At 41.2% G+C, this 25,822-nt stretch overlaps 2 protein-coding genes across 7 annotated transcripts in view; one reads left to right on the top strand and one right to left on the bottom strand.

Moving 5' to 3' along the window:
• Positions 1 to 25,822, bottom strand: part of LOC6584966 (teneurin-a) — a 301,718-nt gene that overhangs the window by 137,187 nt on the left and 138,709 nt on the right. For 3 of the 6 annotated variants that reach the window (XM_015161024.3, XM_002010566.4, XM_044009053.1), the window contains one exon: positions 6,231 to 6,979. The exons of the other annotated variants lie outside the window; for them this stretch is intronic. In XM_015161024.3, coding sequence (XP_015016510.2) covers positions 6,231 to 6,376 — 146 coding nt within the window. In that variant the 5' untranslated portion in view covers positions 6,377 to 6,979. The remainder of the gene's footprint in view (positions 1 to 6,230; positions 6,980 to 25,822) is intronic. 6 annotated transcript variants of the gene reach the window in all.
• On the top strand, positions 340 to 1,585 carry LOC6584964. Its single transcript, XM_002010567.4, has 2 exons — positions 340 to 1,019; positions 1,092 to 1,585. The coding sequence occupies exons 1-2, from the start codon at positions 563 to 565 to the stop codon at positions 1,409 to 1,411; spliced, it is 777 nt and encodes a 258-aa protein (XP_002010603.1). The 5' UTR covers positions 340 to 562; the 3' UTR covers positions 1,412 to 1,585.

Below are 25,822 nucleotides of genomic sequence, written 5' to 3'. Positions count from 1 at the left end.
CGCTGGCAACATGAAACCCCAGACATAATGGACCGGGCGTAGTTGAGCCAATAAACGAAGGGCTTCGACCTGAATGGAAAAGGATACGAAATGCAATTCAAACCGAACGCGAGGGCGTTAAGACAGCGAAAGGATGCTCGCTTTGCTCGCGGAAAGGACGAGCAGGTGTCAGGGATATTCATATGATATGCCCAAGCGACAATCGACAACTGTGAGCCAAAGGAAGCTACAGAATTAAAAGACTAACGAAACAGAGATCAAAGGCAAAGCGCACCAAATGAAGATCTAGTTAGCCTCGCCTTATTCGTTGTGACAATCGATGTTAGTCGGAATGAGCTAACGCATTTCCCAGCACAATTCATTCAACAGTCGAAGCAAGCGTTTGGCAATACAGAAAACTGAATAGCTCAGACCACACACACAATTAATCCCATACAATATATAAACGAAATTCGAAAGTAAATTAAACATATTCTTTTTGGCTAACTTAGAAACCAGAAGTCCCACCTGAGCCGAGCGGTTAATCGAGCGGAGTTTATCAGCCAATCAGCCAATCAGCAAGATGTTCAACAACAGGAAGCAGGTTCAACAGGCAGCCAACCAGCAGGAGCTGGACAATCTGATGGACTACAGTTCGGGAGCGAGCAGCGATCTCGAGGATGTCAACATCAATATCATGAGCAATGATGAGGGCATTTTCGTTCATACGACACCCAATAATAGTGAAAATCTTTCGGGGGTCTCTGTCAACGGTAGCCCAGTGCCGCCGAGTGAGAATACGAGCGTATTCAAGCAACTGTTTGCCACACTCGAGGCGGAACATCAGAAGTTGCAGGGCCTGGAGCAGCGCCGCATTAAACTGACCGAAGAGATGAAGAATCTGCGCGAAATGCTTCAGCAGGAGAATCGCCGATTGCGCAGCCAATCTCATGAGCCGCCCTCCCGCTCCGACTCAACACCGACTACCTCTAGCTCAATCAGGAAATCCAATCTAGCCAAGTCCGGCAAGAATTCCCCACGTGAGTACAGAACATCGCACTGAAGCCAATTTCCATTTCTATTAAGCTGCTTCAATATTAATTAATTATCAGGTGATGTGGCAGGATCGAGCGTTAGCCGTGGTGTCACCATATTGGAGCATAATAGAGCTGATGATACGCTGGTGTCGGTGTCTGTGCCGTTCAGGCTCGAGGAGCAGAGGCCACGCCCACAAATTGGCGAAGTCGTCATCGAGATGGTTGACTCCAATCCATCAATGCCACAACTGCAGACCATCGAATCGTCCTCTCTCTGGCACACGCCTGTTACCTCAGTGGATCTGGAAACCTTTCTACAAATGTCGAGCACATCCGGAGCCCAATCAAGCACTCAAGCATCTAAAAGCGATAAGTCCAGCACCAGAGCTGATTGAGCGCATCAAGCAATACTACATCTAGAAATGCGTGCTGAGTATAGATCCATATACCATATACTGGGCCAATTCAAGCTAAAGTTCACCAACAAATTTTTAGTATTTCGAGTTCAACACTAGCCAAAAAGACATTTCCACACATATATCAAACTATAAACTTGGAAAAACCGGAAACAATTGTCTTTCCTTCCAAATGGTGTAGTCGACACAATTATAGTTGAAAGTTGAGACAAGAGAGCGCATAGTGCAACAGTACATAATTATCGATATCGATATATTTTTATTTCTTATGTATTTCATATTTATTATGGATCTAATATCATCTATGTCTCTTCGGGTTAGTTTTGCTGCTTCTTCTTGGCCTCTCTCTATGTCCTCGTTACCTTTTCTTCCCTTATCTCCATATCTTCTTATTTTTCCTTTCCTTTCCCCTATTCCTTGTCTTTTTTCTTTTCCTTCCTCATCGTTTCCTTTTCCTCTGTCTCTTTCTTTTCCATTATATTTATCCTTTTTCATTCTATTTCTCCTTTTTCTTCTCTTTCATTTCTTCTTTATCATCCCTCTTTTCTCTCTAATTTAATTTTCTTCTGTTTCTTTTCCTTCTCTGTCTTTATCTTCCTCTTTCTCTCTCTCTCTCTCTCTCTATCTCTCTCTCTTTTTCTTTCTGTTTATTTTACTTGTAATTTTTATTCAATTTGTTAACCTTTGTACTTAGCCCTGTTTAACTTGGCTCGAACTACTGCCACGGCTACTGTTGCTCCTGCCGTCTATTTCCCAAACAAATTAGTTGCCAACTGTCCGAAACAAATGTTGCGCACAAATCGTTCGCCTCCCACACTCTCTTGTCTCTCTCTCTCTCTCTCTCTCTCTCTCGCTCTTTCTCTTTATCCTATGTGTATTTAGGCATATCTATATATGTATATTTATATATAAACAACAAATATACATTATTCTATATATAGACGCAATCATATGAAGCTCAGCATTTCAATCATAATGCTGCTGATGAGCTCAGTCAGCTCTGTATGGATGCTGGTCCAGCTGGACATTCAGCTGCTGGCATATACATATATACATACATACATACATATATTTCTTATATATATATTCTTCATCTTCTTCTTTATGCGGGGCATGTGCTGGGCATATTGATTGGTAGCCTGTGGCCCGCTTCTACAACTCCTTGTAGTTGCGATTTTTTTTCCTTCCTGCCTGCATTTTTTTGTGCTGGTTCGCTACTTCAGGCTTGGGCGACTAGGTCAAGAGGTCAGGCCACATGTAGTGAAGGGGCCGCTTGGCAAATTTGTCAGTAGAAATGCGCACTCGAGTGGGCGGCATGGGCTGGGTTTTGGCATTCCTTCATGTGCCATGCAAATTTCAGTGCACAAAACTTTGTTGCAACAGCCAGCCCCAGCTCCGCTCCAGTCAGCTCGGCCTGCCGCCTCCTTCGTCAACAGCACAGGCTGCCATATTTCGCATATTTTGCCATATATTTTTTTCTCTTGTTCCTTTTTTTTTTTTTCTGCCAGCGCAAATGCACTTGAAGTTCTGTCGTTGTTGTTGTTGTTGTTGCTGGTGCAGCAGGAAGCCGGAAGCCGTAGCCGAACCCAAACAGAGCGCGGAACTTCTTGCAAGTAAACTAAACTAAACTAAACTCAAACCGAACCGAACCAGAGCTGCAACTGGAGCTGGAGCTGGAGCCGTAGCTGTGTAGCCGAGTGAAGCAAACAACTTTTGCCTGCAGCACCTGTCCCCAAAGGAGCCACCGGCAAAGGGGCTGCCAAATGCAGGGGTAGAGCAACGGAGGCCGGGCCTAAACCAACAACGCCCACAGAAATTACTTATGTATATTATTGTTGTTGCTCGAAGGGAGTCGGGGGCCGAGGGTGGGCAGGTCGTGAAGTAGGTCATTAGGGGCGTTCTAGCTGTCCGCCCGCCGGGCTACTTGAATTATTAAATGTTTGTTCATAGAGAACATTTCCCAGGTCCTGCCAGTTGCAGCGACGTTGAAATGCTGAAAACTTTGCCCGAAAAAAAAGAAAGGGGGAAAAAAAATACTAAAATAGAGACGTCGAGAATCAAAAACTCTCAACGGACTCTTAAATTCAGTTTGCCAGAATACCCTGTAAGTTGGTATTAATGTTGGGGATATTTGCATTTTTATTTGAGATTTCTAAGTGCTCTCCCCCTCTATTTAGCTTTCTACAGTTCTTCAATTACTGCATACCGCCCTCAGCATTATTTATAGGATAACTGCTAGTCGAGCACACTTGCCTACTTGTTGACTTGCAGCGATTGTAACCGAATTACAGCTCAATTGTACTCATATCTTACCAATCATTGGCCAAAACTTGAATCGAAGTCAACTTACCTGTGGAAAGGAGAAAGAATTCTTATTAGCAATTAGTTGAGCAAAAGTAATTGAAGTTAGTTCTAAATTACTCGGCTTTAAAACTTAAATACATAACGAGCTGTTGATTGAGTGCAGAATTTTTAAGAATCTAAAGATCATATCTTAAGCATATGTGATTTGAATAGATGAGATGGACTTTGGATGGCTTAAAAATAAGTCTATGATTGAATAATACTATATATGATATAATAATAGTATGCATATGTGTCAATATAATTATGTAATTAGCCTAAAATATGATTTATAAATGCATGCAATACTATATAAAAAAACTTAATATAAATAAATATAATTATCTTATAGTCCTATTCTAGATGCCCTTATCTTTTATATAGAATATGCTTCATAATAACTCCTAGAGCTGCCCTCTCACAGGGTATTTCAACAGCTAAGCTCAGCCTCAGCCTGCACTGCTCTCAGGTAAAATACCTGCTGCATTTATGCAAGGTAATTGTCTTTGGGCCTGGCAAAACAGTTGTTTTTTTTTTTTTTCTCTTCTTTTTTTAGGGGGGCCGTCCATATGCATATGAGCCGGCTCTGCCTGTGCCATTCGTGGTATTGGAATTGTCCAATAAAAATTAATTGGAGTTTGCATTTAATAAAGCCTGGAGACCATTGCGTTGCTAACAAAATAGGGAACTACGCACAGACGAAGAGCACCACGAAAAATGCTAACCCAGTTTGGTTGGCCCCAAAAAAGAAAAGCGTGGCTCTGTGTCTAGCTACGAGAGCAGCTCTACCTCTTTCGCCCTCGCTCTCTTTCTCTCTCTCTCTCTCTCTCTCTCTCTGTTCCCTTTTCACTCTAGCTGTGGCTGAGTGTGCTGTGCACAATGTATTCACTAGAGCATCATCATAGATGCATCCACTCAGTCGTTGTTATATTGTTGCCAACACCCAACTTCCAACTCCCCAGCTCTCTCTCTCGCACTCTCTCTCCCTGTCTCTATCTCACTGACTTTCTCCCTCTTTTGCCCTATCTTTCGCTCTCTTTCTGCTCAGCTGCTCATAAAACTCACTCAAGTAAAAGTACGAATGGTTTTCGATATGAAATGCATGAAACTGACAGCCAAACATATTGCGCCGCATTTTTACCATACAACAACAGCAGTCGGTGGGGAGGGGGAAGCACTGCTCCTCTCCAGCACCATGCCCCACTTCAACCCCTTTTACACACTGTCTGACGACTGACTGTTGGTTACCATTTGGCCATTGCCTACCTCCTCGCTTCTTGCTTTTCGCTGTGCATATTTCGTTTTTGATATGCGAGATATGAGCCTGAGCGCTGTTCCTATCAAGCACCTACCCCACCACCTCCCCTCAACCACCTCACTAACCAGCAGCCCGCCAGCTCGCTCATAGCTGCGGACTGGGGCTATTTGGCATTGTTGAAGCTTGTTTTATGAAAAGGAATATACACAATATCCATATGCGACACACGCGCACCACCCACACACACACCCACATACACACTCGCATTTATATGCAGTTAACCCACTCAAGCAAATCCCAGCGACCCCACCCCACCCACTACTCCAGCCTTATCATATCAAAATGCATATTGTACACTCGACAAGATACTCGCGCGCATTATATGAAACGTTCTTCTACCTCTCGCTCTTTATCTCTCCTCTCTCTCTCTTTATCTCTCCTTTTCTCATGATATGCAACTAGGCAACTCGGCGATGGCTTGGTGGGGCTGTTGGTGGGTGGTTGTGTGCCACTTATACCAGGTCAGCCTTTTATGTTGTATGCTTAAGAATGGGCATTAAGTTAAGTGGATGTATTCATATTAGCTGTTAACTAGGCTACGAGCTCTGCTAGCTTAGCTCACTCTTTGAGCCAACTTGTTGCTCAATAATGCTTGACGTGCACTGGGCTAATCGACTCTGTTATCGATAAGTATACGAAAGCTGTTCGATTAGTTTTTATTCAAACTCTAGAAATTTCAGAAGACGTTTGTCAATGATGCTTTACTAAAGACGTAAGTAAATCTAATTCTAATTAAGTATTCGATAATTATCGATAAGTTACATAAATAAGATATATTTAATAGAGCTTAAGCTTACCTTAAAGGAAAGTATAATAAATATATTGAGTATATTTAACTTAGTTATTGTTATCGATAGATTTATCGATACACAATAGACATATTCATATAATTACTTAATGTTTACACAATTGTCGATTATTAATCAATTATTATATATAAATGGACATTTCTTATGATTTCGTGATCGATACGTTTATCGATATACTTGATATACATATTTGACAACTGTAAGGCATATTCTTAGAACAAATGATCGTACTTCGGAAAGTGGCTTTTAAGTTAAATAGTTTGTAGACGTTTTTGGTAGTTCATTAAGTTATCGATAATTGATCGATGCATATATTTGTAATATTTACCTGCTGGAATGGTTCGGCTCATGCGCAAAGGGCTCGGCATAGATATTACGCACCGGTGGCACGCGTCGCGGCAATGGCGGCGGCACTGGATTATAGCCATCCATAATTGTATCACAATCAGAGTACTTCATCGATTTCATAGTCATTTTGGTATCGAGTACGTTCACAGTTGTACAGCACTTGATTCGTAGTTCGTTCGCAACACTTTTCGGTTAGTTTGTTTTGTTTGCGCTTTCGTTATATTTTGATTTGGGTAATTTATGATAATTTCACTTGAGTGCGATTTTATGATTACCGTAATTAATATTCGCCACTTTAGCAGTTCGTTTAGCAAGGAATATCTCTGTTGTTGTTGTTGTTTCGGTTATGCGTTCAGAGAGTGCGCTGTCTCGCTCTACGTTTAGAGCGCGCCCCCGAACTGCTGCACGGCTCCAATGCTGGCCTGGGGGCGAGGGTTGTTCGAAATGTTGGCCCTTGGGCGGCGGTGGCAGGGCTCTGGCATCGCAGCCGCCGATGGGGCTTTTAATTGAATGCAAATATTCATTTACCTGCAATGCACGCTGTCTGTCTCTGTCACTCGCAGACGAAAGCACGCACGCACGCACGCACACAAACGCTCGCTCACGCTTTGTTTATGGCCTTCACATATTTTATTGGGCACTTGCAACAACAACACTGACAAAGCCGCGAACAACAGCAACTGCGTGCTGCCACAATGTGTTTACCTCGCTGCTACTTTCGATATTGGCCTGCGGAAAAGGATTAGAGGGAAATACAAATACATATAGATTGGGTACATTAAATAGAGCTGTCAAACAGTTGGCAACTTTGCGACCAGATTCCATTTGCACTTCACGTTTCAGTTCCGTTTCGTTTCACGCCCGCTTTAACACATTTGCGACAAATTTATTGATGGCTTTTCAACCAAGGCAACTCACTAAAGTTCTTGCACCGCATGGAGGTCTCGCATACAGTGGCTAAGTAAATGGCATTCAGCAAAATGAACTAGTTCCAGTTCAGTAAATGTTAGGCGAAAATTTATCACAACTGTGTGTCTGGAACTAGTTCTAATATAAATTAGAGAAAGAATATCATTTTGAAAAAGAGCTAGTTCACAAATGAACTAATAACTTAGTTTTTCAATTTACATTATATTTCCAATTAAAACTTTTGCATTCTATTTCTGATCATAAATAACATTTATAGTCGGAACTAGTTCAAAAATGAACTGATCACGAATTTTACCTCGACTGAAGATTGTATACTTAACTAGATAACAACACTTCGTTTTTTTTAATTTTAAGTGAAGGTCACATAGTAAGCTGGAACTAGTTCCCAAATGAACAGCTAATGGATTTGCTTTTTCTTTTTGTTGATCAAACAAGCGTCAGGCAATGCTCAATACTCTGAGCTGTCAACTAAGAATCACTGCTATACCATTACAAACAATGTTTGACTTAACCTCACTTTAACATAACATAACCGTACCTAACCTCACTTGGTTCTTACAAACATCCATTTGCCTAAAATAGCAATTTATTTGCTTGTCATATCATATGAAAATTTAACTTTATATAAGCTGTATAGAATTTGTTTCGACTTTATTTGATTTTATTCGATTTATATATATTTATGTGCATGCATTCATTTATTAGAGTCTATCAAGACGTAACCGGCTCACAGCTAAAAACAAAACTCTTTTCTATTTCTGGTCGAGCAATTTCAAAATCAATAAATCTCAATAGCTGGCGCTGCGTTGGCAAATGCATCAATTAATGCAGCTTGCTCAACTGCAAATGCCAAAAGAATGGCAAATACCTTATGCGCCAGTAAAGATGCCCAAAATGGGATTATCTGCCACTTGTCCAAATGCTGCCACACACACACACACACAAACACACAGAGAGTGAGAGCGAGAAGAGAGTGAGTGTGTGTGTGGGACAGAGAGGTTCGATTAGAGGAGAACAGAGCCACACACACACACACACAGACACTTATTTCCGGCTATTTTGCGGAGTGCAGCTATGTGAAATAATTTCGAGTATCGATTTTAATTTTTCGTTCTCAAACGCAGCTCGAGTCGAAATCATCGTTTTGCTTGCCCCAAAGAATAAAGTAAATCCGCAGCAAATGGACGCATACGATTTTCGGATGTGTGTTTGTGTCTGTGTGTGTGTGCCACGCCCACCTGCGCCTTCTGCACTGCACAAACAATCACAATAAGTGTGTGCACCCGTATTTGTATCTGTATCTGAGCCGTATTTGTATCGGCATCTGTAAATGTATCTATAGCCGTAGCTATTGCTTTTCCTATTGCTGTTGTTGTCGTTGTTGTTGTTGTTGCTGTTGTTGTTGTTGCTGTTGTTGTTGTTGCTGCTGTGTTGCCTCTATCTATATGCCAAGTTAGCATCTCGCTTCTAGCCGTTTGCCCAACATATTTGTTACACTTGCTGCCGCTGCCGCTGCCATTGCTGCTGCTGCTGCTGCTGCTGCTGCCGCTGCTGGCATTCGGCTTGGCCTGCGAGCTGTTGTTGTTCTGTGTATCTGACGCTTGTATCTCTCTAATCACAAAATCCCACCCATGATGATGTACAACAACAGCAACACCAATATTCAAAGTCATCGTGTAATATTGAAAAAAAAAAAAAAAACAAGTAAGAAGGCTCTAGTCGAGAGTGCTCGACTAGGAGATACCCTGAACCCTCTAAGCTGATATTCTAATCATTCTGCACTTTTATGCACACATACATACACATGCATCCACACGCACACATAAGCCTGCGCTCTGCTAAATGCGCAGTAAGCAGCGACTGCGCTTGGGCTGCGCTGCAATGTGGGCAATATTATGAGAATTTATTTGTTGAATAATTTCTTTTGTAGACGTACAATCTTAATGAAACTTTTAGAGCGTAATTATATGGTAAATATGTGTGTACATTCCAAAGCACAAGTATCTAGTACTTGAAATGCGTTTTTTACGAATTGGGGGCGAAGGGGGCATGGTATCCAAAATCTGTAAATTACAAAATCTTTATATCCATTAACTTTATATACAGCCCAAATTTGAAGACTCCAGGTCTAAAAATGTTCAAATTAGGCTGAAAAAACAAAATCAATTTTTCGATTATTCTCGATAAAAAAGTTATCGAACGATTTATCGAAAAAATAAAGCAAACTCGTACTGCGTATGGTACTCACGAGTATGCATGCCAAATTTCAGCTCTCTAGCTCTTATATCTTCTGAGATCGACGCACTCATACGGACGGACGGACGGACGGACGGACGGACGGACGGACAGACGGACAGGGCTATATCAACTCAGCTCGTCGCGCTGATCAAGAATATATATACTTTATGGGGTCTGCCACGCCTCCTTCTGCCCGTTACATACTTTTTCACAAAACCATTATACCCTGATTTCCCATTTTCAATGGGTTCAGGGTATAAAAAAAAGAAAAACAAAATAGAAGGCAGAGAGTGAGGGGGAGAGAGAGAGCGGGAGACAAACTGAGCGCACTAGCCAATGGCAGCCAGCAGGATGAGGCGCATGGGGCTGGCAGTTTTTGTGGCCAGACGTAACGAAAGCCATTGCCAAACAATTTCAAATCTAATCCGTTATTGTGGTCGAAAAAAGCTAGTGTGTGTGTGTGTGTGCAAGAAACGGCGTAGCGCACATCTAGAGGATTTTCATTTCAAATTAAATTTATGAGATGGCAGAAAAATTGAATTACAAAACGTGGCGTGAAGCCAGCGCCGACAAAACCAAGTAGCTCCAGCGACACCTCAAATGAACCGCAAGTTATGGATACACGATACAAGATACAAATACATTCGCTAGATACACACACACATAAACGCGCCGCAATTGAAGACCGCAAGTGTATATCGAACGCAGCTATGCAACTAATTTTCCATTAATCAAACGCACACAGGGGGCGGCCAATGTGGGCGTGCCACATTAATTAACACACACTATACACAAACACACACACACACACACACAGACGCACACCATGAGCTTGCATATATTCGCATCGCGTCACTTGCTGCCACAGCTGTTGGCTAACTAACAGAGCTACAAGATACATTTGTATCTTTCGGATACATTTGTATCTCTTGCTCTGTACGCTTTATCATCATCAACATAACAAATGAAAATAATTTCACGTTCATTAAAGCCAACACAAAAAAAGAAGCATATATACATACATATAAAAAAATATATATGTATGTACATATGTATGTGTATGGAATTTCTCATCGATTTCGATTGCCTGGAAATATTTGAACAGGCGTCAACAACAGCAACGCCAAATATTTCTGTCATGGTAATCACATAATTGCCACAGCCACAACATCTTCGACTGGCAGCAGCTAAAAATTGTTATGCATTCAATTGACAAGTGCTAAAAGGAATTACGTTAATTGAAATTTTGACGATTGTCAGCAAGAAAATTTGACAGCCAATCGAAATTGTTAACAGTGTTTTGCCATAACTCGAGCGGCTGATGAGTTAATTGATGAGCTGCGTCTCTGCTGTGCCTGAGCTGGTAGCAGCAGCTAACTTGGCTTGTTTCTGTCTACCTTTATCTCGCTCATTCATCTATATAGTTTATCTGGACATTGCCATCGTTTATATCTCACTTTTCCTTTTCTGATTTTATCTATATCATAGAGCAGAGAAGCTCTTCTTGGTTTCAGCCATTTGGCTTCGGCATCGTTTTGGCCAACATTCCTGCCCCCCCACTGCAACAACCGTTCCTGTCGTGTCGCGGTTTTTGGGCCCAGGCATATCTAAAGATTTAGTGGCCACAAGCACGAAGCACTTCACTTGGCTAACTCCACCTAAGCTAGTCATGGCCATACCCCATGCCAGATACTCCATGCCCATTCCCATTTGCCATATCCACTCCCATGCCCGCCTCTGCTCAGCAAGCTGTCATTAATCTCTGCCTGCGCTGCGGCTACCAGTTCGCTGCACTCCAGCCAAACGGCAACCTACGCAAAAAATGCAGCGCGAAAAGAAGGCATGCTTCAAGTCTGGCTGATGATAGCCGAGCTGAGCTGAGCTGAGCTGAGCTGAGAAGAAGAAAAAGAAGAAGCAGCAGCAGCAGCAGAGCAGGCCTGCAGTTGATGCTGCATGAGGAGCTGCTGCTGCTGCTGCTGCTCCTTAAATTTTGTTTTGTAGTGCAAATCATGTTCACGCCCCCCGCCTCCGAAACAAAAAGACAGCAACAACAAGAAACCACAACAGCTAGTAGAAGCAGAAAATATGTTGCCAAATGCTACCAAACGGGTTCGAAGCAGGTTTATGTTTGTCTCTAATACCCTGTAGGCAAGTGGGGCAGGCGAGGTAGGACTGAACATGTGTTTGGCATAGAATTAAATGATTTAGATTTTTAAAAATATTTTTTATATATATTTTTATATTTAGTTTATTTATTTTATAATTTTGTTTTTTAAATATTTTAATTTATTATTATCATAATAATTATTAAATTATTATTCAATTTATTTATTAATTTTTTTTTAAATTTATTTTTATTTTTTATTTTTCTTTTTTTTTTTTCTTTTTACCTTTCCATGCCACACTAAAGACTTGTGGAAGGATAAATATAGAATCCATACTGAATTTAGGGATCTCAGGTGAGGAAACTGCACTTGAGGGATAACAAATGATAATCTCATATGTAGAGCTTTAATCAAGCTCTACCCAGCTTAGCACTCACTTTCACAATCTCACCCAAAATATAGTACTTAGAGCTACATCTCTAATACCTCTAAATTCAATTCCCCAGTATCAATTTCATTCAATTTTCACTCCACACCCACAGGGTATCTGCTGTGTCCAGCTCTTTCAAGCTAGTTGCTTCTTCTTCTTGTATTTTGGCGAAGCCAGTTTTAGGCAGTCGTTTGAAACAGGTTTCCATGGCCAGCTCGCGGCGACTCCCTGCGAATCCCTTCAACTACCTCCGCCTCCTCCTCTCCCGCTCCTCTCCCATTCGGCTACCGATCTTGACTCGCTCTGTTGCAAATGCAATTAAAATTCGATTCTTATAATATTTACGAACATCGACGAAAATAAAACAATTAAATGACGTTCAAATGCTGATTGTTTATAAATAAATGGCTGTTTAATGAATGGGACGACTCTGTCGTGTATGTGTGTGTGTTTGTGTGTGGCATGCAACACATTTACTTGCCGCACATTTGCCACAAATGTCAAAAATAATCATCATGAGCAACACGGCATTTCATTTGACATCAGACGCGGGCCCCCAACCTACTCAGACCCCGAACGCCAACCTCCAACTCAACCCCCAAGCACCCATCTGCCATGCTCAACATAAACGCCCCACTTCTCAGCTGCTTTGCTGGCGATCCCCCCACACCTAACCAGCCTCGCTCTATTCTCTCTGCAGCCCTCCCCCTGGCACGCCCAGCAGAGACAAACCAAAGGGTTACCCAAAACATTTTTATGTGTGGATTTTATTTCTTGAGCCGTCTGCTTGTTATTGCTTTTGGAGAGCGACGAACGATGAACGATGAACGACGAGCGACGGAGCGGGGGGCACGGGGGCCCGGGCCGCGGGCTAAACATTTTTCGGAAAAAATGTTTTCAGTTTTTATGAGTGGGAAGTGCGTGCCGCGGCGCTCGGCAAGCTGCAGCCGAAGCTGCAAGATCTTGGGGTGCCTCGGTCCCTGCCTACCGCCCGCCCGTCACGCCTTGCCTTGTCTTGCCTTGCCTTGCCTTGCCTTGCCAGCTCTTCGTTCAGTTCATATAAAATATGTTTTTCCAATTAGCGTTTATTTGGTTTTTCATTTTCTGTTTTATGTTATGCCTGATAAACAACAACAGCAACAACAACAACAGCAATTAAACCAGCAGCAGTCGCTGCTGCCGCTGCCTAACGGCCCAGCACAACACAAACAAACTGTGAACTGTTCCAACGAAAGTGTCGTCGAAGTTCATTCTGTGGCATGTGGCAGGGGCAGCGCCAGAGGAGAGCAAACACACACACATGGCATGCTGAGGGAGAGAAAGAGAGGGGGGGCGGGGAGGGGGAGGAGTGGGGAGTGGGTTCACAACAAGCAGCTGCATTGATTTGAGGCCAGCTAATTGGCCAGAAGAAGCTGAGAAAAATGCTGAGAAAAATGTGATTTGAATATGAAGAAGATGATGAAGACGACGAACAAGAACCAGATCAAGAAAACCTGTTCGAAATGAAATGGGTTTCCTAGAAAATTGTCAGATCATATTAAAGATTCGTATCCGAGTCCATTTGAAATAGATCAGCAGATTATATCTGAAAGAACTCTGTACAGCAGAGGGAATCTATAAACCTATATAAAGAATTTATTCAATATTGATCTATATGGATCAAAGCTGATCTACAAAATCTTAGATGAGCTTAAGCTAATACAATTTATGTATGATCTATGCTTAGGAAACGAAGATATTTATATAAAATGAAAGAAAATCTGCTCAAATTAATAGAAATTCCCAGGAATATATTTAGATTATATTTAAAATTCATATGAATCTTAGGTGTCTGCCAATGCATAGGAAACTTTCAGCTGAATGAAGATCCCTGAATCAAATGTAAACATATCAATTCATATACAAATATTACAAAAGATCATAAAATGTAAATGAAAATAAAAACTTTATGGAGAATGGAGCTATACGCATTAAGGTTTCCGGAATGTTTTCGGAAACAAAAATTGTAAGATTAAATTGATTAGCTTGAGATAACAATCATTTGGCTGAATGCATGGCCGGGAGTGCGGAATGTAGCAAGACCCTCGACCATGCTCTACCATACATATGTGCGTTCATTACATGATCTCTCTCTCTCTCTCTCTCTCTCTCTCTCTCTCTCTCTCTCTCTCTCTGCTGTTTCCTCTGTGGAACTGCACATAAATTAACGCCCCTGTCATATGCAGGCGCATTTCAAGGTCTTGCCACAGTCTGAAAGACAAACAACCTGAGAAAGGGGGTTTCGGACCAGGGTAGGGGCCGGCACCAGGCCCCCATTGCATAAGGTAGCTGCAAGGGAGGCGGAGCAGCGAGAAGGTGGCGAGGGTCTTAAGTATAACCGCAGGCTGCCGCACGCACGCGTTTCGCATCGGAATGAGAATGGGAATCAGAGTTTGCCGCTTGGCTCTGTGGCTGTGGCTGCGGCTGTGGCTGTAGCTGTGGCTCGGCTCGGGTTCGCGGGATCCCGAGCTGCATTCACTTTTTGTTTAAATATTTTGCGTGCCTTGAGATTTATGCGATCTTTGCTGGTTGTCGTTGTTCTTCTTATATCTCAACTACGTAAATGTATGTACAAACATGTGTATGTATGTATGTATGCATGTATAGCTGTATGTAATTCTCACTCCGCTCGCTGCTCTCGAATGCGAATGCCTCATCTACAGCGTGGCATTTATTTGTCTTGAAAGTTTTATTGCTTTTAAATTTATGAGTTCTTGTCGCATGTTCCCGACCAGCGCAGACCAATTCGTAATGAAGATTAACGTAATAATGATGATGCTGACGATGATGCTGACGATGATGATGATGATCAGCAACAGCAGCAACAGCCAAGAGGGGTTGCTCTTCGCACATGTCACTGAAAAAGTGTTCACACCTCCGAAATTATGAAGCCAGCTCTTAGTCGCCCGACACATGTGGCCAAGCGGCCTGAACTGTTGATTGACTGATGGTACGATTCGGTTAGGTTAGGGTCCCTTGATAATTTAATGCATTAGTTAACACCTTTGGCCATCAATGGTTATTAGCTACGAATCTATAGATATTTTATAGTTCTTGAAAATGTTTCCACAGGCTTTGTCTTTGTTTGGAAAAGTCAGCGAGAGGTCTGCCAGCTACCACATCTAAAATTTGAGCAAAATCTATAGAGGTTTTATGGTTCGCAAAAGTCCAAAGATGGAAATAAGTATTTAATATAAATTAAATGCAATTTCTGCATAGCTTTAGGTCTATTCAGGTAGGAGCACAGGTCCGTAAACGTATTTTTCCCAAGTCTATCACTAAACGGCTCTGTAAGAGAGAATATTAAATACTTCACCTCGTTTCAGTCATTAGCTCATCTTACGTTTAACTAAATTTAATGCCATGACTTTTGGGAATTCACAGGAAATTTGTTTTCCGCGCAAAGAGAGATTAAAGTCAATTAATAATAAAAACCACAAACATTTCATTCGACAAATCCCACGAGGGCAGCTTAAATGGCATATGCGTATAATTCCCTGGGAAATCAAAAGTAAATAGATAAAATAAAAGCAGAAGAAGAAGAGCGCGTTGAATAAGAAGAGCTCTTAAAAATAAATCCATTTCAAGAGAAAAGAAAACATCTTGTCAAGAGTCAAAGTTTACATTTGCAGACGGCCTTAAACAGGTTGAAGCGCAACGATAACTTATCAGAGCTAGGCACACACCCTTGCACACACACACACACACACACACACACACACTGGTAAGCGGCATGCGAAAAAGAATTTAACGGTTCTTACAAAGGCCCGCCCGCAGTTATGAGATTTTTGTTTCTTTTTCTTTTTTTTTGGATTTTGGGCTCAAGGGTTTGGGTAAACGACTCGTGTCTGCTGCTCAGCTATAAGATTAAAATCTTTGAAGGCATTTCATAAATATGAAAAATGGTGACTACTAACTAAAAAGCACAACAACAAGAACAACAACAACAAAAATAGCTGCAACAATAAAGCTTGATAACAGCCAGCTAAGGGGGGGCAGCTCAAGTTCGTCGTATGTGTGTGTGTGAGTGTGTGTGTATAAGGGTGGGATGATGTTGCTAAAAATGTTAATATTTATTGAAAGCATCAAAACTTCAAATTGCTTAAGAGAGCAAGAAAAAGACTGACAGCGAGTGAGAGAGAGAGGGGGAGGGGTGGAGCGGGTGCGGAAGGTTTGTATATGGAGCAAACAAGCGTCTGCTGCTGCTTCTTCTTCTTCTTCTTGTGTTTTATTACAACAAAAGAGTGCACAAGATTAACAAAAGAAGCAGAGCTAGAGAAAAAATATAGTCGAATGCTGAATACCCTAACAGAAGTCTATATGGTCTATGGTCTATGGTCTCTGGTCTCTGGTCTCTGGTCTCTGGTCTATGGTCTATGGGGCTGTTAAACTATTGATCTATTTTCAAGAGAATTATTGAACTGATGTCAAAGCTATATCTGATATATGTAGATATATATAGGGTTAATAATTGAGCATAGGATAACGGCATCTATTTAAATTCTCTTCTCAAATCTGATTCATCAATCTAGATGCGTTTGCTCTCGCAAAACTGTGTTTCCCCATCTCTCCCATCAGGCTACATATATTTATATAAATATATATGTACATATATATACACACATGCATCTGTAATCTCTCATCTGCCGTGACAGAATTATAATACCCAACGCAGGCGTAGCAAATAAGAAAGAAAGTGAATAAAGTACGCGCAGCATAATAAAAAGTTAAGCTTACGCACACAAACACACACGCACACACACACACACACACTTATACGCACATATATGATAAAAGAGCAATTTGTTATTTAATGAAACTGAAAATGAAATAAGTCGACAATGCTGCAGGAAAAAAAGCAAAGCAAAGATACACACAGTGAGTCGAAGAAGTAACTGCCAGATGCAAAGATACATCAAGTGAAGAGAGCGAAGCGTAGATGCGAGATGAAAAGCATTAATACACAGCGCATGCAAATGGCCAATGCACACACACACACACACACACACACACACACACATGTGTCTTATTTGTGTGTGTGTCTAGAAGAGAAACTGCTTTGACTTCTGTGCACAAGAAGAGATTGCAGGCCACATATTACTTAAGGTCCAGGGCAAAGCCTAAGCAGCGACTGTCTGGGATTTTCGTGCCATTGATTGCTATCAACAACAACAACAGCAACAGCAACAGCAGCAGCAGCATGGACTACAACAACAAACACACACGACTCGTAAAAGCCAAGGCAAGCATGAGCATAGCACCCAAAATGTATTTGTATCTTTGACATTAAGCGAACAAAAAGTTGAGCTAATAAAGCAACAGCAGCCGACGCGCACCACCCAGCCGCACCACCACCCAGCCGCACCACCACCCAACAGCACCACTCCCGCACCACCATGCCCATTTGCTGTCCACATTTCTCTTATTGTTGTTTAAGCAGCGCTAAGTGAAAAAAGTTGTTTTGTCAAAACATTCGAACAATTTTTGGTGTTTTTTTTTTTCGTGTATGTGTGTGTGTGTGTTTTTTTTCCCTGGGAAGGACGGCGGCAGGACACGTTATGGCGCGCCGTAATCCTGAGAAAAGCAGATACCGCAAATGCTTGCGACTTTCGGGGGCCGTGGCATGGAAAGCCCTAATCGAGGAATTTAAGACAAATTTAAGAAGTACGAAACACATTTGTACAACTTTTTAAAAGCTACAAAACAAAACAAAAATGAAAAAGTTGAGCTTCGTTTTAATGGAAATAGATTGGGATAATCCAATGAAGTTTCTTGGGTAGCGTTACGGAGCAACAAATGGAGCTGGTTCGAGTTTCAATGAGTCATAAATGATGACTGAAGTTATCAAAAGTTTACTTTCCCTAAAGATACGATTGATGTACAGAGAGTATATCGAATTAGATGTGGCATGGATTACTCTGAAATACGTTGTGTGTTATCGAAATCCGATAAATGTTGAATAGGCGCTACAATGAGTTAGGTATGTAGCGAATCTATCAAATATGATGCTACTCACAGCAGTTTTCACTTTTCAAATGTTATCGATATCATTATCGATAGTGAACTGCATGCCTTAAAAATTATTGATTACTAGAATTATTGATCTATAGAAATTATACCCTGAATGAGAAGCTGTTTATGATAATATAAGTTGCTTCAGATGTTATCGATATCAATAACGATATTCTATTCACTCTTTGTGAAGTATTCAATTATAAAAATTATAGTCTATTTTTAAGTAATTTATCTGGACTGATTTGGGTATATATAAAATAGTTATTGAATCAAGTTAAGAGTGTTTTTAATGCACTATCGATATCGATAGATCAGCTATACCAATTGATGTCTTTGTTAAACAGACTAAATCAGATAGAGTCCAAAGAATTTCAGCAATTCCTGAAACACTCCACTAGCTAATCAACAAACATACGACTATCTGATATTGCCGTTATTTTCTCTCTGTTTTTTATAGGCAAATGTTTCCATAAATGTTATTCGAAGTGACATGCTTGACCCATTCTCATTCCCATTCCCATTCCCACTCCCATTCTCATTCCCACTCCCATTCCCATTGTATTTGCATAGAAATTGTAGTTTTTAGCTGCACATGAGGCACATCCTAAATTTTGCTTAATTTCATTGTCGTTTTATCGTCTATTTATGTTCGATGCTTAGTTGGCTGTGCAGTAAGTCATGAAATCGATAGGCCATTTGATGAGTTGATTGCATTGATTGCCTCGACTCGGCGATTCAAGAGCTGGCCCATCAAATGGCTCGACAGCTTGTTAAACTATAACAAGAAACGGAGGGAGAGCAACAACAACTACAACAACAACAACAACAACAACAGATATACATACAATGAGGAAGAAACTTCAAAACATGGTTGCATCTGCTCGGCCCACACCAAAATTGATCGTGTCATGCACAAAAGATGTAAAAACGAAAGAAAAACCTTTTTTCAATCCAACAATCACAATGACAAGAGAATTCGCCCCCACACAAATCGCATACACATTTGTCGCTTCAGCAGTCACCAAATCGAGCTACAGCCGAAGGAAATTGTGGGGAGAAACTGAGTCGTATGAGCCGGGCAGGCAAAGAAAGTAACGTTACGTACGTTGCGCTTCAGCGGCCGCTGTAACAAGCCATTTGCCCGATCTGCTTAGCTAAGCCCCTGTTACCCTGGCAAAGATCAACGGTAGACCGCCTGGTAGGGAAATAAAACCCGCAGCCGAGCCACACACAACGCGCTGCTTAAGCTGGCAAGTATCTGGGAATCTGGGATCGGGTCGCTTTTTTTTTTTTTTTTTTTTTTTTTTGGGTATCGTGTGTTGCGAGTGGCTCGTTAACGTCGGCTCTGCCCGAGTTTCGAGAGGTGTTAAAAACCCAAACATAGTTGAAATAAAACTGCTGCTGCTGCTGTTGCTGTTGCTGCTTTGATCAGCTTATCAGCTGAAGAGATTGTTCAAGGTTTTGCATTTCAAATGAGGCAAGAGATCAGCTACATGGGGCATGCCCCAAAGCCAAAGAGATAAGACCAAACGATAAACTTTGATGCCACACATTTGCATGCCAAACGAGTGGCTAAAACGAAGCCGATCTGGAACTAGTTAGTAATGATTTAGACAGACTATCTAGAAAAATAAAAAAACTTAACAGCAAATTCCTAATTGAAGCTAATAAAAAAATTAAAATACTAAAAGCTTTGTTTAAGGAAACTTAACAAGAGCAAAGTCGTTTAGCAAAAGTATGAGACAAAGTGTGGAAAAGATTTCCTTGATGAAGACAAATGAAGAAAGATTCTTGAAAATCTTAGCTATAATATAATCTCTAGATCTTTGGATTTGCTTCAAATACTTCACTCCATTCTCAGCTAAAATACGATCTAGATCTTTGGAGAAGCCAGAACTGGTCATTATATCAATCGAAGACCTGGATTGTGCTCAAATTGTTTGCTATTCCTCAACTACATATACATATATACAACTTCATGACAACCTCAATGATTATTGAATTCCATCGCTTCATAACTTCCACTGCAGCAATCCCAACTTTGACTGCAAAATATCTCTCATTGAATCTCAGCAGCTGCTCGATTTATGCTCTACTATATAGTCAAAGTTTATTGGCACATCCATCAGCAGGACGCTGGCTGCAAAACGTTTTACACATCATAAAGGCGTCAAGAGTGCCATAATAATTATCAGACGCATATGACTCGTACCACAGCAGCAGACCAAGAGCAACAGAGTCATTCCAAATGGTCTGGGGGGTGGTGGGGGGCAAACGTGGGGAATTATTAAAAACACAGACCCGAAAACTTGCTCATAAAATCTGCTGCATGGCAAATAAAACAACTTTTCGAATGCGAGAGAGAAAAAAACAAAAAAAAACCAAGAGCAGAAAAGAGGAAAAACTATTACAAACAAAGTGCTTTGGTTCATGTCGAGGGCAGTCCGCACAATGCCGCGCAACCCCCTGGCAAACACACATATTTATATATATAAAAGTATATATATATATATATATATACATAGTTATGCCTATACATACACACGCGCTCCCTTCCTCCGCCTGGCACCCCGGCCAAACAGCTGGCACGGGTGTTGATTGGCATGTTCGGCTGACTCTCGTGTGGCACTTGCCAGCGCAATTAGGCGGCCATTGCACTTGTCTAGGGTCCACAGCCCCCACTCTAGCACCCTCCCCCTCTCTCTCTCTCTCTCTCGGTGTCTATCTTCACATACATATTGTAGATATACTCTTCATATCCATTTCTCGGATTGCTGTTGAAAATTTGATGGGTCGACAAAAGAGCAGCAGCCGCAGCCACAGACAACGTTGCTTCTTCATTAGCAAATGCATTCTAATAAGTGTGGCACCAGCTCGGCCAGCCTCTCCACTACTGCTGCTACTTCCTCTTCTTCTTCTTATTATTATTATGATTATTCATTTTCTGCAAGTGCTTCTTATGTTTCGTCAAGAGCTCAACTAACTAGGCCAGAAACTTGAATCTACATATAGTTTTCTTTTAAGATATTACACGCAAAATCAAACAAAAAGCATCGAATAAAAATACTGTCAGGTAAATATACTGACAGCTATAAAATACGTTGGAATTTTATTTATCATTTAAGAATATTTTTTCATGTTTAAAATTAAATTATATAAAATACTGCAAATATACCAAAAATACCAAACAATACTCTGATCTGAACTATCTAATTTAACTGCTTTTAGCTTAATCGTTATTAAAATGTGTACAAATGTTATTTAAGTATTTTTGGTATTTATTAATAAAATATAAAATACTAAAGATACTATAATTATTTTTTGGTATTTTTAATAAATAAAAAATACTGAAAATACTGGAAATGAAAACATATAATATCATATATGCTCATATATGTTGGTATTTCTAGTAAATAAGTATTTTATAAGCATATTTATTGCAGATAGTATTAAGAGAATAACAGAGCTTTATCAAAAATGCTCATATTTACTTTCAACACATTATTTGGCAACTGAAAAACTATTAAAGCTTACATACTTCTTGTTTGGTATTTTTCGCTTTTGGTATTTTTGCATGTAATTCGAACTGCAAATGAAACATTTTGTCAAGTTATTGAACTTCCGAGTCTGAATCTCAGTCAACAAAGCTGTGAATGGTGCAGAGGCAAATGCCAGCAGATGCTTATGTCAATATGTGAGGCGCACACACCGAGAGAAAGAGAAAGAGACGGGGAGAGAGTGTGTGCGTGTGTGTGTGTGAGTGAGAGAGGCAGAGCGACATCTATTGCAATTTCTATTTGAGCTTGTGCTTAAGCATTTTATTTGCATTTTGCCTAGCAATGAATGAAAATTTGTACACACATGCAAATTGGCTGGCGCGAAAGAGAAAGAGGGAGAAGGAGATCAAGACAGATAGAGACGGCAGATAGAAGAGGTTGAGGCCGGGCATAAGGAACTCCAAGCTGACAGGCCAAAATGACAAACTGGCTGGCAGTGCGACGTTGCCAACGTGACAACGGCAACAATAATTGGCATAGCGCCAGCTATTCAGCTCCATTGATGAAAAGCGGCCGAGAGATACAGATGCAGCTATAGCTATAGCTATAGCCAGATACAAATACAGTGATACACAGATAGAGATCCAGCGACGCAACTCATTCGGTTGCGTTTTAAATTTAGCTACATGAATTTCCGCCGCAACTTTTCTACTTTTTGGATTTTTATTTTCTTTAGTTTTATTTCATTTTCTCTCTCTCTCTTTTTCGCTGTCTCTCTCTCTTTCGCTGTCTCCTCTTATGTTTACCAAAATATATATATAAATAAAAGCAAATGAAGTGAAATATTTTGTCGACTTCCGCTCGTAATCACCAATTAGTAATGCCACACTGACAAATATGCCAACAAAAAGGAAAAGTTTTGAAAGCGTTTGACGCTGTGGACGGAGGACGGAGGACGGTGGGTGGAGGGTGGAGGGTGGAGGGCTGTGGACCTTTGATATATGATTTCTAATAAATTGCTGCGGCCCAAAGCAACGTATCTTGCAAATGGGCCAACAGTTGGGTCACACTTGCAAGCGTTCGTCATTAGTCAAAGATACATTCAAATTCAGCAAGCATGGCTACACAGATACATACACTGTACAGCTGCAGATACTTAGATACTTAGCTACTTAGATACTACATTCGGCTGGGACTGCTGTCGCAGCTTGCGCGCCTTCTCAAATCTAGCAAATCGAAGTGTATCCAATGGAACGCGCTGCGCCCTGGGGACCAATTTGCAGGCGACGCAATAAAAATCTATCTGTGTGAGAATGTATCTGTATCTGTATCTGCATTTGTGTGTGTGTGTGCGTGTATATTTGTATCATTTTGGCTGGCTTGAGAAAATGGCCAAAAAATTAAATAAAAATAGCTAAAATGGCCGCCGCCGCCGCAGGCCCTGGCACGCCTCCGCCCCGCCACGCCCTAGCTCCTCTTCTATTGTCTTTTTTCTCTGTTTGGGCTATTTGCGTGCTTTCCGTTTGGCTGATTCTTTGGCTTCGCACGTTCTATTTTTTTTTTTTTTTCGTTTTTTCGCTTTTGGCATTGGGTTTGAGTTTAGCGGCTTTTGCGGCTTTTCGATTTTGGCCAATGAATGAAACGCGCCGCTGACCAGTTGCCAATCAATCGATTCGATAGCCGCTAAAAACAGCTACAGCAGCAGCAACAACAACAACGAGCTCTTAAGCACAATGGCCTTCCCCCAAATACAAGACCCCGCCCCGCCCACAGCGCCCCTAGTTTGTTTGCTTTTTTTTCACTCTCTCTTTCTCCTTCTACTTCTTTCATTCGCATAGATCAAAGCGTTGCGAATGCAAAGCGCTTGAGAAATGCGCTCAAGTATGAGTGTGCGTATGTGTGTGTGTGTGTGTGTGTGTGCGTGTATGTCAGGGTGTGCGTGTGTGTCTCATTTCTTTTGATTCTCGAGTGGGTGCGCAGAGGTGACGACTGTCTGAACTATAATACTTTTACCCACCCCTTCACAGCAACTCGTTCCCCTCGCCCACTCACCCTCTCACCCTCTCGCCCTCTCTCCTTCAGACAGTTTTCATTGGATTTTAATGCTCGCGCCACGGTTTCCAGCCGATGCGCTGGCATTGGAGGAGCATCAAGTGTTGCTCCAGTTGAGGTCGATGCATAATGCCTAACCTAACACCACTCGCCTTAATTTCCCGACCCCAAACGTGGCCAATAAAAATGTTTTACACAAATGAAACTCAACTTGCGTGTTTTATAATTCGAATATTTAAATCTTTGGCTATTTATGATTTTGAGACATTTCTCTCTCCCTCTCTCTCTCTTTCTCCCTCCCTCTCTCTCTAGATATACATATATATTTATAATGGATGTTCAACATTTCCAGCATTTACTGTATAAACAACTTTGTTGGTGCCGAGTGATGGCTAATTGGCCGTGGATTGATTGCTCACTGATTGATGTCACAGTTTTAACTAGCTGCGAGCCTTGAGTCTTTCACTGCTAAGTGCGTAGAATAAGTGAAAGATCCAATTGCTTAGAGAGGTCTATTAACATTTTAATTTGTATACTCGCTCACGCGCCGCAATGGAGTTTATTGGATTTACTCCTTCCTGACTGACAAAGAGATCAGAATTGTAGATTCGGAATTTGTAGATTCACCATCTAAGCATAAATATCATACGAGTAATATGATTTTACAATTCATTCTATACTCCTTCACAAAGCAAAAAGAGCACATTGGTTCTATAAAATGTTGGGCTTGCTACCTGAGAGATTTCAATTGAGTTCTTAAGCAGGATGAGTGTCTCTATATACTAAATAGATTTAGACCAAATAGAAGTCAAGTTCTTCAGCTAAAGGTTTTATTCCAGATACTCCTGCTAGACAAGGGGCAAATAGAACACGTAACTCCAAATTATTTTTTAAGTTTATTTTATTTTATTTATTTTTTTTTTTGTATATAGATATTATACATAGATATGTATCTACCTAGCTTCCATATATAACATTTCACAACTAATATTTCGCTTAAATTTCTCAACTTTTCCTCATTAGTTTAATTTTATTGTGCTTGAAATTGTTGTTTCATAAATTAAAATAATTAAGTGCATTTACTTTGCCCATTAAAAATTAATTACAGAAGCATTTTAATGAGAAAATGGAATTATTAAATTGCCGAAATCAATTGCTGCAAGTGACAAATCGCATGCCAGCCACACGCACACACACACTTATACACACACACACACACACACAGTCATACACACACACGCTGGGAAGACGTTGTCGATACGCTTTGCTGTCTTTGCCAGCAGAAGCCGCAATGCCAAAAACTGAACGCAAATTTCTTGTAATGTCTTTGCGGTTGTTGTCAGTTGCTTGTAGCTTGATTGTTGTTGTTGTTGTTGTTGTTGCTCCACGCATATTAATGAAAATCGTTTAAGTGCCTCTGTGGAGTGGGTGTAGCGGCTGTTGCCTGTAGTCTAGAGAAACGTAAAGTGTGTGTGTGTGTGTGTGAGGCATGCCGCATGCGGCACGCGCGCATAAATATCAGCAGACAACAAGCAGCAGCAACAGCAGCAGCAGCAAAGCAATTGGCAATTCGGTTTGTAGCTGAAGAACACTCAATGAAAATTAAAGCAATTTCCTGTGCCAATTTTAAAAAGAAGAAACTAAATGAAAATAAAATGACAGCGACAGAGACAGAGATGCCAACAGCGGCAGGGAGAAAGAGAGAGAGAGGGGGAGAGAGAGAGAGAGAGAGCAGTACGCAAAATCAACAAGAAGAAGAAATGCACGAATTTGTCAACTGGGAAGCCGCCATTCATAGATATTTAATTAGCAAACAGAGTGTGATAGACAGATAGAGAGAGTGAGAGAGAGAGAGGGAGAGAGAGCGCGAGGGCGAGAGGGAGATGGCAATGTAAATTGGCAATAATCTGAAAGGCAGTGCACTGCAGTCCCTGGCGACGTCGAGAGGCAACAAAGTAAATGAAGATGAGCACTTCCTGCAACAAAAGCGACAACAACGACAACAACAACAACAACAGCAACAACAAGCAGAAACAGCCGCCGCAGCATCCACAGAGCAGGCCAGCGAGACAGAGGGAGAGAGGTATACAGCGAGCGTGTGAGTGAGCGAGAGGAGCAGGGAGTGAGCGAGCGAGAGGAGCAGGGAGTGAGCGAGCGAGCAGGCAAAGGCAGCTAAAGATACGAGCACATTTTTAATCGAGTGCAACATCATGAATGGCAGAAGCCGCCGTCAGTTTTGTTTGTTTGCACAGAGTGTATGTGTGTG

Source organism: Drosophila mojavensis, unplaced genomic scaffold (assembly GCF_018153725.1).
Source record: "Drosophila mojavensis isolate 15081-1352.22 unplaced genomic scaffold, ASM1815372v1 contig_136, whole genome shotgun sequence".
NCBI classification, from domain to species: domain Eukaryota; kingdom Metazoa; phylum Arthropoda; class Insecta; order Diptera; family Drosophilidae; genus Drosophila; species Drosophila mojavensis.
This window is presented reverse-complemented; position numbering and strand designations above follow the sequence as displayed.

Bases quoted from the DNA above. Each gene is read 5' to 3' on its own strand.
- LOC6584964 (XM_002010567.4), top strand. From the start codon at position 563: ATGTTCAACAACAGGAAGCAGGTTCAACAGGCAGCCAACCAGCAGGAG. The intron at 1,020-1,091 runs GTGAGTACAGAA...ATTAATTATCAG, and splicing joins GTCCGGCAAGAATTCCCCAC to GTGATGTGGCAGGATCGAGC.